Genomic DNA, 12,299 nt, shown 5'->3' with positions numbered 1-12,299 from the left:
TGTTGCAAATAATTTCGTAATTCATTTTTTATGTCATATAATCCTATCATGGATCAAAACATTGCTCACAGATATTCGTGCTATGATTACTATAACCTGTGACAAGGCCATCTTCATAATCGACAAGATATCATAGTTTGTATTCGTTACCAACTTTAACCCGTTAGCAAAGGGTTATTTTTATTGGATGCGAGCTCTAGGATGTTAATTGACCCCATTTTTAGAGACGGCCATAGCAATATGAAAGCCTTTAGAAAACTTATATCTTTTTTTTAAAATATGCATATAAATAGATGAAAAGGACTGAATGACATGATCATATTCATATTTTATAACAAAGCTATTTTCATCGAATCATTTATGAATCTATTTTTTATAATAAAGCATAATTTTTATAACATATATGCTGATTCATAATTTAAAGAAAAGCATGATATTTTCATAAGCAAATTTTATGCACAGAAGACATGATCATTTAAAAGATAATAAAAAATGCAAGACCTACTTATAAGTTCAACTAGTAAGGAGTATAATATTACTTACCTTTTTTATCTTAGATCATCGGATTTTGTTAGGTAACTCCACTAGTCCTATTTAAAATATTAATAGCAAAATTAATGGCTTTAATAAAATAGTACGAGAAGACTTAACCGAGCGTAAGGTGGTTATTTCTAGTAAATCAGGCATAAACAATTCGATTAATAAATCATAAGGTATGGACTCGATCAGGGCTAAGGTTAATCAATCATGGTTCATCAATGAAAGTTTCATGCATGTTCAACAAGATCAGGGTGATTAGTCAAGTAGGTGACTCGGGCACCAGAACGGATTGAGCTCATTTACAGAGTCAACTCGGATTCATAGATCAGGTCGATAGGATCTGATACTAGATTCCTTAGATCTTCTAGAGAGAGAAAGTAGAGGGAGCAGAGAGAAAGTAGAGAGAGAGTAGAGAAAAGAGAGAGAATAAAAGAAAGAAAGAGAGGGATTGTTCTCTCTCTCCTCTTCTTCTTCTTCTTCTTTTCTTTCTTCCTTGGTAAAATAGAGGAGGAAGGAAGCCAGGCTGATTACTGCCATGTCGTGGTCCGGCAAGGTTGCAGCAGACGGTGGTGGCGAGCAATCGGAGGCAGCGGCTGAAAAAGGAAGAGAAAAATATGAAAAAATAGGGGTAGAATAGAGGCGTTCTTGGCTTGGATTTCATGTCCTAGCCTGCTCATCAGCAGGTGGAGCTCCGATGGAGGCTAGGGGCCAACGCAAGGAAGAGACCAAGTCTCTCGGCGACGAACGCCAATGGTGATGGTGGTTGGAAAGAGGAAGAAAAACTTGGCCAAAACAAGAAAAAAAATGGGGTCTTCTTTTGTCAGTCGATTTTCGGCCGATTTTTCGGGCGACGACCATGATTCCTAGTCGTGGAAAGAAGAGAAAGAAAAGGGGAGGAAGGATAGGGCGTTACCTCTACTCCGGCGACGGCCGACAGCCCCAATTTTCGGCGAGTATAATAATGGGCAGCCGTAAACTTAATGGAAAAAGAAAGAAGGAGAGGAAAAGAAAGAATAAAGCTTGAGGTGGAGGGCTAAGGGAGTGGGGACGTGGTTACATAAAGGAGGCAAGCCTCCCTGCTTCTCAGAGGTCAACTCCTACCAGGAGTCGGATGGAGAAGAAGACTCCCAGTTGGAGTCTTCCTCTCTGTTTTACCTCTTTTTTTTATGTGAGCTAGGGTCGGGCTGAGCTCGGGTCAGGCCAATCAGGTGGATCGGGCCTTGACCAGGCCATCACAAATTATGTTCATATTGGTTTTATTTTTTTGTTTAAATTATTTATATTTACTCTTTTAAAATAAATTAGCAACTAGGAAATATGATGCACATTCGAGAGAAGACAAAAGAGAGTGTACACAAGTAATTTTTTAAGTAAGAAGGATATAAATAATTTTTATTTTTAATTGCAAAAAATGATTTGGGATTAACAAGCTATAGGTTGCGAATTAAGAAAAAGAGAGAAAGCTACCTCCGATTCGTTCAGGTTGCTAAAAGTTGTTGTCTTTGTTTTATTGGAGAATCTCAGTAATCCAAGATTAGGGATAGGACTTGTTTGCTATAAGAATTTAGATTAGCACATCCCACCTTATTACCCCTCCAAGGTAGAGTTCTTAAAGGTAAGATATGCTCTCTACTCTAACTATATGTTAGTGTTGAAGGCAAGGTAAAAGGCACAAAAGAAAAGGAAAAAAGAGAGAAAAGATAAAGAGTAGAGGAGAAAGGTTGAAGGTGTAGAGAGAAGTCAACTTTCTCTCCTTATTCCCTTGGTATAGAGCCTCCACTTAGAGAGGCCCCCAACAAAGGGATTAGAAAGGTCTTCCTTCTTGCTTTTGTTGCTAGCACTTGGCTAGGATGATGAAATACGGCTAGGGTCTATGGCTTCTTGAAGGTAGAGGGAAGTCATGAAACAAAGTAAAGGCTAGGGTTTTGATAGAGTCTTCCCTATTGCTTGATAATTTCTTTATATTTTCCCTCCCCATTTTGGCTAGTATTAAAGGCTGCTTATAGCAAAAGAATGAAGAGATAGAAGACAAGGATTGTTTACTCCAAAGGGTTCCCTAAATCCAATCTTGATCAAAATGGGCTATGGCAATTGGCTAGGGATGAGGAAAATGATTGATGAGATAGTTTAGACTAGATGCTGAAGATTAAGGAAGGTTGTATTTCTTCGCTTGCATTATTTTGGATAGCCAAGATTGAAGGAGAAGGTTGGGTGGTTAGAATTAGGTCTTTTAGATGATTTCTAGGATTTAAGCCTAGAAGTGAAGGATTTAAGCCTAGAAGTGAATATGAGTTGTCATATTATGGAAATTAGTTGTTGGCTAGGAGGGAAGAGGAAAGGATCATTGAGATGGATGACTAAGATCTTTGGAAGGTATGTTTCTTCAAAATTTGTTTCTTTAAATGGTCAAGATTAGAAGATCGTAATGAGGGGTTGGGATTTACAAAGAGTCTTAGATCCAAGGACCAATAAAGATACCATATGGGCAAAGAAGGTTGACTAGGGCTTTGTGAAGACTCGTGTGGACGTGTCTTTAGTCTTACATCGGTTATTCATCGGACAGATCTTGAATACTCATATACAAAACTAAATAATTCAAAAAATACCTTCTAAGTAGCTTTTTTGAGTAAGATCCTACGTTGTTACAAAGGATATCGGAGTGGATCCGGCCTATGGTTCATGTGGATTAAGGGGACACTACAGTATGAGTTCATTGAGACTGACCACGGGCTAATTGTGATGCTTGTGATTAGAATTGAATGGATTTGAATTCTTAGTATGATGAGGACATCAAGGCTTAAACAGAGGAATATGTGAGAATTTATGCAGGTGTGTATTTAGTCTCACATCGGTTATTTGTTGGAGAGATCTTGGGCACTTATACAAAACTAAAAAATTTGAAATACCTTCCAGCTAGCCTTTTTGAGTGAGGTCCTAGGTTGTTACAGGCATGTTTGATTCAATCTATCAGGAAGTTTGGTTGTTTGGATGTTACTTCTGAGGTAGGTGCCACTCCCAACCCACTTTCTGACTTTTTGTCTATGTTCCCACTTTCACAACATTAGACTCGACAAAGAGCTTGTTTAGATGATTGAGCTAAAAATCTTATATATTTATGAGTTGGCTCAGAACAACTAGTAAAATCATAGGATTACAGATTGAGTTGGGCCTATATTTACAAATACTCAGAAATAGCTTTAGAGTACACAAGCCCTCGAATCCCATAATATTTTCAGCTCAATCATCGCCCTAAGGCTGAAGCCATTGAAGCTAGATGTGCCTTTGACTCCTCACTTCGTTGTTCTCAAGTAATTCAGACCACCAACTCTTGACCCTTCCTCCCTTAAACCCTTGTCTCAACCCTGATCGCCTCCCTCTCTGCATCTCATAGTTGCCCAAAAATGATATATCTGGCAATTATTGTGCCTCGCTACTCCCATCGGCAATCTCTTTATCTCTATTGATGCTTCGCTACTCCTCGACAGTGATCTCAGTCCTGATCGATCAAATTGCTTGTTATATAGGTTTAACTATGGGACCTTATTATCGAGTCAGCGGCATGTATGGTGGACACAAATTGGATGGCCACCAAGTTGGCAACCTTAGTAACAACCAAATTATATCTGAGCTGATGATGATTAGAGTAGCTTCGGGAATTTGCCCTCTAGAGGAATTTACGAATGTGGTTATTTTTCCACGGCTTTCAGCAACACAAGCCCTGAAACTTTGAGCCAATGATCATCAATGATCATACGAATGTACTCTTTCATACTTGGCTTGCTGCCTTGTTCTCATAATATTATGTTATTTTGCAATTATTATAGGTTTTGTTTCAGCACTTCATTTTTATGAGTTTGCTAGTGGGATTAATTGTTACATGTGGAATTAATGCTGATAGTATGTCTTAACAGGTCGTGGATCATCCTGTTTTATATCAGTTGGTAAGGTTTTGCATGCTATATTTTGAAGAGATTTGATTGTTGGTAGATGATTGTACATCAGCTTGTTTGTACGTTGATTGAGGCTAAAAAGTCGACTGGTGGTTCTTATTTTGTTAATTTCTATGTGCTGGTTGCAAATCAAATTATTTGGACGTTGGTTGATGCATGCTGAGAATCTGATTGATATATGATTGTAAATCAATTATTATCTAGTAGCAAGTTGCAGGTTGTTAGTTGCTGTCACTTGTTCTTTCTTCCTGCTTGTTATTCGTTCCATACTTTTTCACAAATTTATGATACACATGCAGATTGCTATATGGATTATGGAAATGGTGGATAGGCTGTGGACAAACTCAAACTTTTCTCGTCCATGGTGGATTTTTTTTTTTTATCTTGCCTTGCTGGTCACTATTTGGTTTTTCATAATTGTTCACAAATTCTTTGCAATTCAAGATCATTGTTGTTTACTATGATAGTTGTATCATATGCTTTGATATTGTTAGCAGGTTGCTTGTAACATTGCTTTCATGATTTTTTTTTTGTATGTGATAGATTACATGATTTGGATATGGTCTTTCAAGGCTTCCTCACAGGTTTGTCGGTCATTAATCCTACGTGGTTGCAACTTGAAGGGCCACAAGTATGTGGCAACCGTTTCAACCACCGTATATCGGTAAATGGATCAAGTTGTTGGAGAGGGAGATAGAGATGAAGCGGAAATAAATGCATGCTTTGTTTGGAAAATAGAAACGTAGGATATACATGAGAAAAAAAATTGAAACAGGATGCACCTAGACTCCAAAATCATAAGGAATACAGACACTATATGAAAGAGGAAACAATATCCTTCGAAATTAAGGAATGTCATGCCTAATGATATAATAGCAGCCATTCTCCTTTTCTTTTTTAAGAAAATAGCAGCGATCAATATCAGTCCATTGCTTTGAACACGTGTGTTGTATGCATTGAAAAATAAAATCTAGGACAGAAAAAGAGAAGTTTCCAAATTCTGCGAGTCCCTATAACTCTAAGTCTTCCTACCCATCAGCGCAAAAACCTCGGGCTGTTTACATTTTTTTGTCTCCGCCGACATATACAACGGATATGGTGCTGCCGTGCAAAGATTCGGAAAATCCAAGAGAGATTATCCGACCGAACCCCTTCTCCAACCCCTACCACTCGCCCTCTCCCGCTCGGACCACTAATCTCCGGCCATCCGATCACACCACGTGCCGACCCGATGATGAGAAAGAAGAAAACGAGGAGCAAGAAGATGGAAGGAAGCCAGCCGATCCCCGGACGATGACTTTCACGGGGAGGATCCTGCGGCCAAGAGCTCTAGGGGCTGAGGAGGACAAAGACGATAAGAAAAGGACGAGAGCAAAGCTTCATGTCAAACTGTCCAAGGAAGAGATCGAGGACGACCTCATCGCCATGACCGGCTCCAAACCTCCCCGCCGGCCCAAACGGAAGCATAAGATGTCCGTCCAGAATCGTCTCAATGTGAGGTTCTTATGATTCTGTTTGCTTTGTCTCTGCGAGGTAGCGAACTGATCACTTGGACGCTGTTAATATTTTTGCAGTCAATCTTTCCTGGCTTCGGCTTGCCAGAAACCATTTCTGCTGATCGGTACAAGGTTTCCGAGCCGCGTTGATAAAGATTTGGGTAAATTTGTATTGCAGTGGCGTTTGTGTTGCAGGAAGATTCCTCAAGATTAATTTCTATTTGACAGGTATCTGGCGTGGGGAATATATCGAGACTATTGGAACTTGATCTTCTATCTTTATTTTGATTTAGTATTGAGGACATATGTTGAGTTTGTTTTATTTTGTTCATCTGGATCATACATATATTTCTGTCGAAAAATTTTAACTATATGTGTTCGATGTCAGGGATAAATATTTAACTGAATATTCTATGCCGTGATACTTTCTTAAGCATGCGTTGATTTCTACTGTTTGATATGTTGGTTTAATAATGATATATGATGTAGAGTAGTGATCCTAGTTGATGAAGAGAAGGTATGTTGTTCTTGAAGCCTTGAAAGAATTCTGATGGTGGAAAAACAATTCATGGTGCTAAAGTTCATCAAGATGTTGATTTCATATAGTATATGGAGGAAGTATTGCATACTAAGTTATGTATTAATAAATTCAAGTGCTTCAAAGTGATATGGGAGGAAGCTTTATTTCTTTTGTCTAAGTGATCAGATTTTTTTTTTTTTTTTTGAAGTGATCAGAAGGCTGGTTGACGAAAATTCAGCAGATGATCTAATTGTCTTCTTAAGAGTTTTCCCCCTTCATAATATTTCAAGCATACATTGACATTTTTGCCTTACATAAAATAAGCTAAGTTAGAAAACTGAAATTCTAAAGAATTTCTTTGTGACACTGATATGACTAAAGGTCTGAGTTAGGTATTGTATGAATTATATATACTGACTGCATATACCATATCGGACAAGAATCTTTATAAAAGTGTAACAGTTAGATCCACCATTCAACTGCATGCACTTGGGTAGCAAAGAAGTTCTATTTTAAAGAGAAGGCTTGTTATGGTTTACCTCAAATTAGGCATTATTTTTCTAGCTTTGCTTCTTTGTCAGTTGCAATTATTCTAAAAATTCTACATTACTATATTATGAATCAAATCCTAATAACTGCATCGAAACTAAAAACATACCATGATCGATATCAGTCCATTTGAACTCACAATATGACTGAATATAAGTTGTGTTATAAATGGGAGTGGTAGAAAGTAGAGCTATGAATGAGAGTGGAAGTATCTTTCGAAGAATGGTTGCTTTATTCGGAGCACTTCTCTCCAAATATATGAGTCTACTTTGCCAATATTTATAGCCATCTTCGAAAGCTTATCTAAACATCTCGAGAGGAATCATAAAAATCTTCCTTTCCATTAGTTTCAATAATATGCACTATTGTTATTTTTAATAATCATAAAATCTCATTTAGAGGGAGGGTCCTCGAACAATGATAAGATGGCTCAATTCTGATTTGGATGTTACTTATTCAAAATATAGAAGGAGCCTCTCCGCACGTCGAGTAAGGCTGCATTCTTTTAACCCTCTCCAGACCTGTAGTGGCAAGAGTCCCATGCATTGGAATACCCTTTTTATATAATATTTTTCCAAAACATCATTCTAGAATGCTATATGTAGGCTTCCTTTATTGGATTATTAGCAAGATATTTTGTTGACTTTCTTTTTTTGCTTTGTCTTCGTAAGTGCAATATTTCTTAACACTATCATGTAATGCACCTTTCTAAAACTCCAGACATTTTCTGAAATATTTTTTTTCCTTTTTTGTTGTCTTGTCTTCATACGTCCTAATTTATTAACATTCTTGCTAAAACAATTGTTTGAAACTCCAAGCGTGCTATGAAGTAATATGAGTCTTACTCTTGGTAGCATCTATTTTAAAATACCTCCAGCTTATTTTTCATTCTTGTAGTATTTGAGCTTGATTTTTCCATTTTTTTTGTTATTTCTCTTATTAAGTGATTCTTTATTACAAAATGTTCTGTCCTATTGCAAAACACTAGATTTTTTTATATCACTATTGCTAACTTTGACTTGTTGTTCCAGTAGGAAGAGGATTTCAATTCTTTTTTTTAGTTGCTTCTACATTTCTTCTATTATCATTCAAAGCTATATTGCTTGAGATGAGGTACCCAATGCTCTTATTACATATTCTCCTTCGACTGCTGAGAATGTAAATATCTTTTGCTTTTTTAATCCCCACAAAAGGATACTGAAATCCAATGTAAATTGTTTACTTGAAGTTTTCTTCATATCACCCAAAAATTCAACCAAATTCGATCAATGTGCCTAATCATCCTTCTTTTTTATATGCTTTAACCTTCTAGCTATATATACTACTTCTCAAGTAAAACGATGCTTTACTTTAATATTTTTTCTTCAATGCAATCTGACAGTCTTTTCGCTGAACTAAAAAACTCAGCTCATCACAAACCTTTTAAGTTTTTAGATTGTATACTCCATATAACCATGAAGGTGCACTATCTTTTCTTCTAGTTTATGTTTCTTTGGTGTTGGAATATATGCATTACATCTGCAACCAAGGACTTCAATTTATTTGACATAGGGATTATGCTCCACTCCCAGATTTAATGGAGGGTTATTTCACTTTGCATTAGCTTTGTTTGACACAGTTTTAGCAGATGTACTGCTCTCTCAGATCATCTTTGGTAGTCCTGCTTTTAGCACAATCTTGCCATTTCCAATAATTTCATACTTTTCTTTCTAAAATTGACATTGTGCAAAAGTGTCGATCATTCTTTTCCTCTCACTTCTGAACACTAATATTGTCAGGGCCACTTTATTTCTCTACTAGGATTTTGATTTTTTTATGCACACTAAAAGCTTCCAATCATTCGATCATTTTCATACTTTTCTTTCTAAAATTCAAATTTGTGCAGAAGTATCAAGTTCTTTTCCTCTCACTTTTCAATGCTAATGTAGTGGCCACTCTGTTTCTCTACTAGCTTTTTGATTTTTTTTTACACACTAAAAGCTTCTAATCCTTATAAGCAAAATATGTGTAAGCCATTCTTGTATATATAGTCATCCATATATACTATCTCTAACAATGCCTTCACTCTCCATGATTTTCTTGCACTAAATGATTATATTTTTCATATAGGGAACCTTTAAGTGCACTTTCATATTCCTTAGTCTAAGGTGTTGGTTATTAAACTTGTTTTTTAATATTAGTAACTTATGGTTTTATTTTGTAATTGCATATTAGTATGGTGAGGAGTTACATGTCTTTTGGGTTTTTAGTCATGTCGGAGTTACATGTCTTTGAGTTTTTAGTCATGTGGGAGTTACATGAAGTTATAAGGGATTTATTTAGAGGGAGTTATTTGAGATTTATTTGGGGTTATGAATGGTGTAATGATCAATTCAATTAGGAAGGTTAAAAGACCATCTAATGATGCCTATAAATATCCATGTACTCTAGTTGTTTTAAAAAAATAAGTGGAATACAAGTTATTCATGTGTGCCTAAAATCCTCTCCACTTTTCTTCCATAGAATAATTTGTGAGTGTGAATCCTCTTGATTTCCAACAAAGTGGTATCAGAGCCAAGACTTTTCTTGTGAGAAAGAGTGATGGCCAATGGAATGCTTCCGTTTCTTATGCCGCGGTTCACCAAGGATAACTATGAAAATTGGTGTATCCGTATGAAGGCAATTTTGGGATCTCAAGATTTGTGGGAGATCGTTGACAAAGGCTACACGGAATCGGAGAATGAAGATTCCTTGACTCCAGCTCAAAAGGAGTCCTTACAAGCCACAAGAAAGAAGGATCGGAAGGCCATCATGATCATCCATCAATGTTTGGATGATGGCATGCTACAACGAGTTGCTAATGCAACTTCTTCGAAGCAAACTTGGGAGATTATCCAAAACTCCTATCAAGGAGTTGACAAAGTCAAGAAGATTCGTCTTCAATCTTTGCGTGGTGAATTTGAAGCCTTACATATGAAAGAATCCGAATCAATCTCGGATTACTCTTCAAGGGTGTTGACCGTCGTAAATCAACTAAGGAGGTCGGCGAAAATGTGAGTGATACAAGGGCTATTGAAAAAATCCTTCGTTCACTAGATCCCAAGTTCAATTTTATTGTTGTAGCCATTGAAGAGTCCAAAGATCTAGACTCCATGACAATCAATCAACTCATAGGGTCACTACAAGCTCATGAAGAGAAGGTTGTCAAGAAGCAAGAGACTTTAGAGCAAATGTTACAAACAAAAGTCTCTTTGAAAGAAAAAGAAGATCGTAGTTGGAAACGCGAAAGAGGTCGTGGACGTGGAAATGGACGTGGTAGAGGAAGAGGTGGTCGTGGATCATCCCACAAAGAAGAAAAGAAGCAAGAATGGTATCAATCAAGAGAACATGGAAGAGGAAACAATTCGAGATCAAATGGATCGAGGGAGGTATGATAAATCTCGAATTCGTTGCTATAGTTGTCAAAAATATGGTCATTTTGCTTCGGAGTGTAGAAGTTCTTCTCAAAATACCGAAGAAGAAGCTAACTATGCTGAAAATGAAGAGACGGAGCAAACTTTGTTGTTGGCATGCAAATGAGAAGAAAATGGAGATCATGATTTATGGTATCTTGAAAATGCGGCTAGCAACCACATGTGCGGTGACAAAAGCAAATTTGTGAAGTTGGATGAAACTGCAAGCGGTAATGTGATTTTTGGAGATTCTTCCAAAGTATCGATCAAGGAGAAAGGTACAATTTTGATTCGCTTGAAAAATGGTGATCATCAATTTATTGCTAATGTTTTCTATGTCCCAAGCATGAAAAATAATATTTTGAGCTTAGGATAACTCTTAGAGAAAGGCTATGACATTCAAATGAAAGATCTTAGTCTTTCGATAAGAGATCAAAAGGAAAGTTTGGTGGCCAAAGTTAAAATGACAAGAAACCGCATATTTTTGCTCAACCTTCAAACCGATGTTGCTAAATGCTTGAAAGCTTGTGTTGAAGATCCAAATTGGCTTTGGCACTTGAGGCTTAGGCACTTGAATTTTGATGGGCTAGAATTATTGGCCAAGAAGGATATGGTGAATGGGTTGCCCTTTATTGACCACTGATGAGAGCACAAAAGTGCAATCGTCTGACCATTTTAATTAGTATTTTAGCTAATCATTAATAATAAAATTAACTAATTAACGTGGTATTTGTGTTTGAGTGCAATAATCCAAGAAACCAATTAACATTAGGTTTGAGCCTAATGCCCGGCAGCCCGAGCTCAAGTCAAGCCAGCATCTTCCAGGGCCTGCACATCCTGACTTCATCCCACTATACATCACAACATCGCGAGCACCTCCATGTCCGCATCCAATGACCCAGATCAGCGTCATCCATGCCTTCCTTTCTTGCACCCAACGCGGCTCCAGCCCCTCAACCGCGATCACAGCAGCATCCCAGCACATTCCAGCTTCACCCCGTGCTAAAGAATGAAAGAAGGAAGTAGGAAGCTTCCAGCGGCTGTCCATCTCCCGTTCCACCGCGTGCCAGATCCCGCACCGCTTCCTCCGCGATACCTCCAGTGATTCCCATGCCATGAACACCCCAATCCATTGACCCAAAGAAGGAAACCTCTCTTCCGCACCAGCCCGCCTCTCAACCAAGGTCCAAAGAAGGAATCCCGAGCCGGAATCCCAGCCTCCACGCCATCAACGCGTTCACAGCCAGCAAATCTCAGCTCCCAGCATCGCGGCCGAGCCGGATTCGAGATCCCAGCGCCTTCCTTCCGCATCAGCCAGTCCGCGTTCATCACGGATCCAGCAACCGTCCGTGGGCCAAAGAAGAAGATGGATATTCTTCCATCTGTGAAGCATTCCTCCCGGCGATCCCGCACCGCGTCGCCATCTTCCTTCTCCATTTGAAGATCCCGTGCCAGCATCGCTTCCAATCCGGTGATCTCCTTCCTCCGCATCGGAATCCCAGCCGTGATCCACTCCTTCCACAATCCGAATCCCAGCTCATCCCGCCTCTGCACCCATGGATCCACGGCATCCCGTAATCCACATGCTCCCAGCGCCCGGATCTCGTCCGTGATCAACTCCTCCCCGCGTCCTCACCGCGTCTGCCATCTCCCTTCCGCATCAGGCCCGTTCGCGGCTATAAAAGGAGAAGGAGGAAGAGAAGAGGGGAGTGCTCGGTTGGGGGTTGAGGCCGAGAGTCGGAGGAGAAGGAGAGCTCGGTTGGAGGTGGAGGCCAAGAGAGGAGTCGGCTGGGTGTTGAGAAGAAGAAACAGA

The 12,299-nt window shown here is 38.7% G+C and overlaps 1 protein-coding gene across 1 annotated transcript; it reads left to right on the top strand.

Moving 5' to 3' along the window:
• The first annotated feature begins 5,131 nt into the window (after positions 1–5,131).
• Positions 5,132–6,350, top strand: LOC113463073. Its single transcript, XM_026806809.2, has 2 exons — positions 5,132–5,984; positions 6,065–6,350. Exons 1-2 carry the CDS (start codon positions 5,586–5,588, stop codon positions 6,134–6,136), a joined length of 471 nt encoding a protein of 156 aa, XP_026662610.1. The 5' UTR covers positions 5,132–5,585; the 3' UTR covers positions 6,137–6,350.
• The last annotated feature ends 5,949 nt before the right edge of the window (positions 6,351–12,299 follow it).

Source organism: Phoenix dactylifera, chromosome 4 (assembly GCF_009389715.1).
Source record: "Phoenix dactylifera cultivar Barhee BC4 chromosome 4, palm_55x_up_171113_PBpolish2nd_filt_p, whole genome shotgun sequence".
NCBI lineage: Eukaryota > Viridiplantae > Streptophyta > Magnoliopsida > Arecales > Arecaceae > Phoenix > Phoenix dactylifera.
Note: the sequence above shows the minus strand (reverse complement) of the source record. Positions and strands in the feature narration are given on the sequence as shown.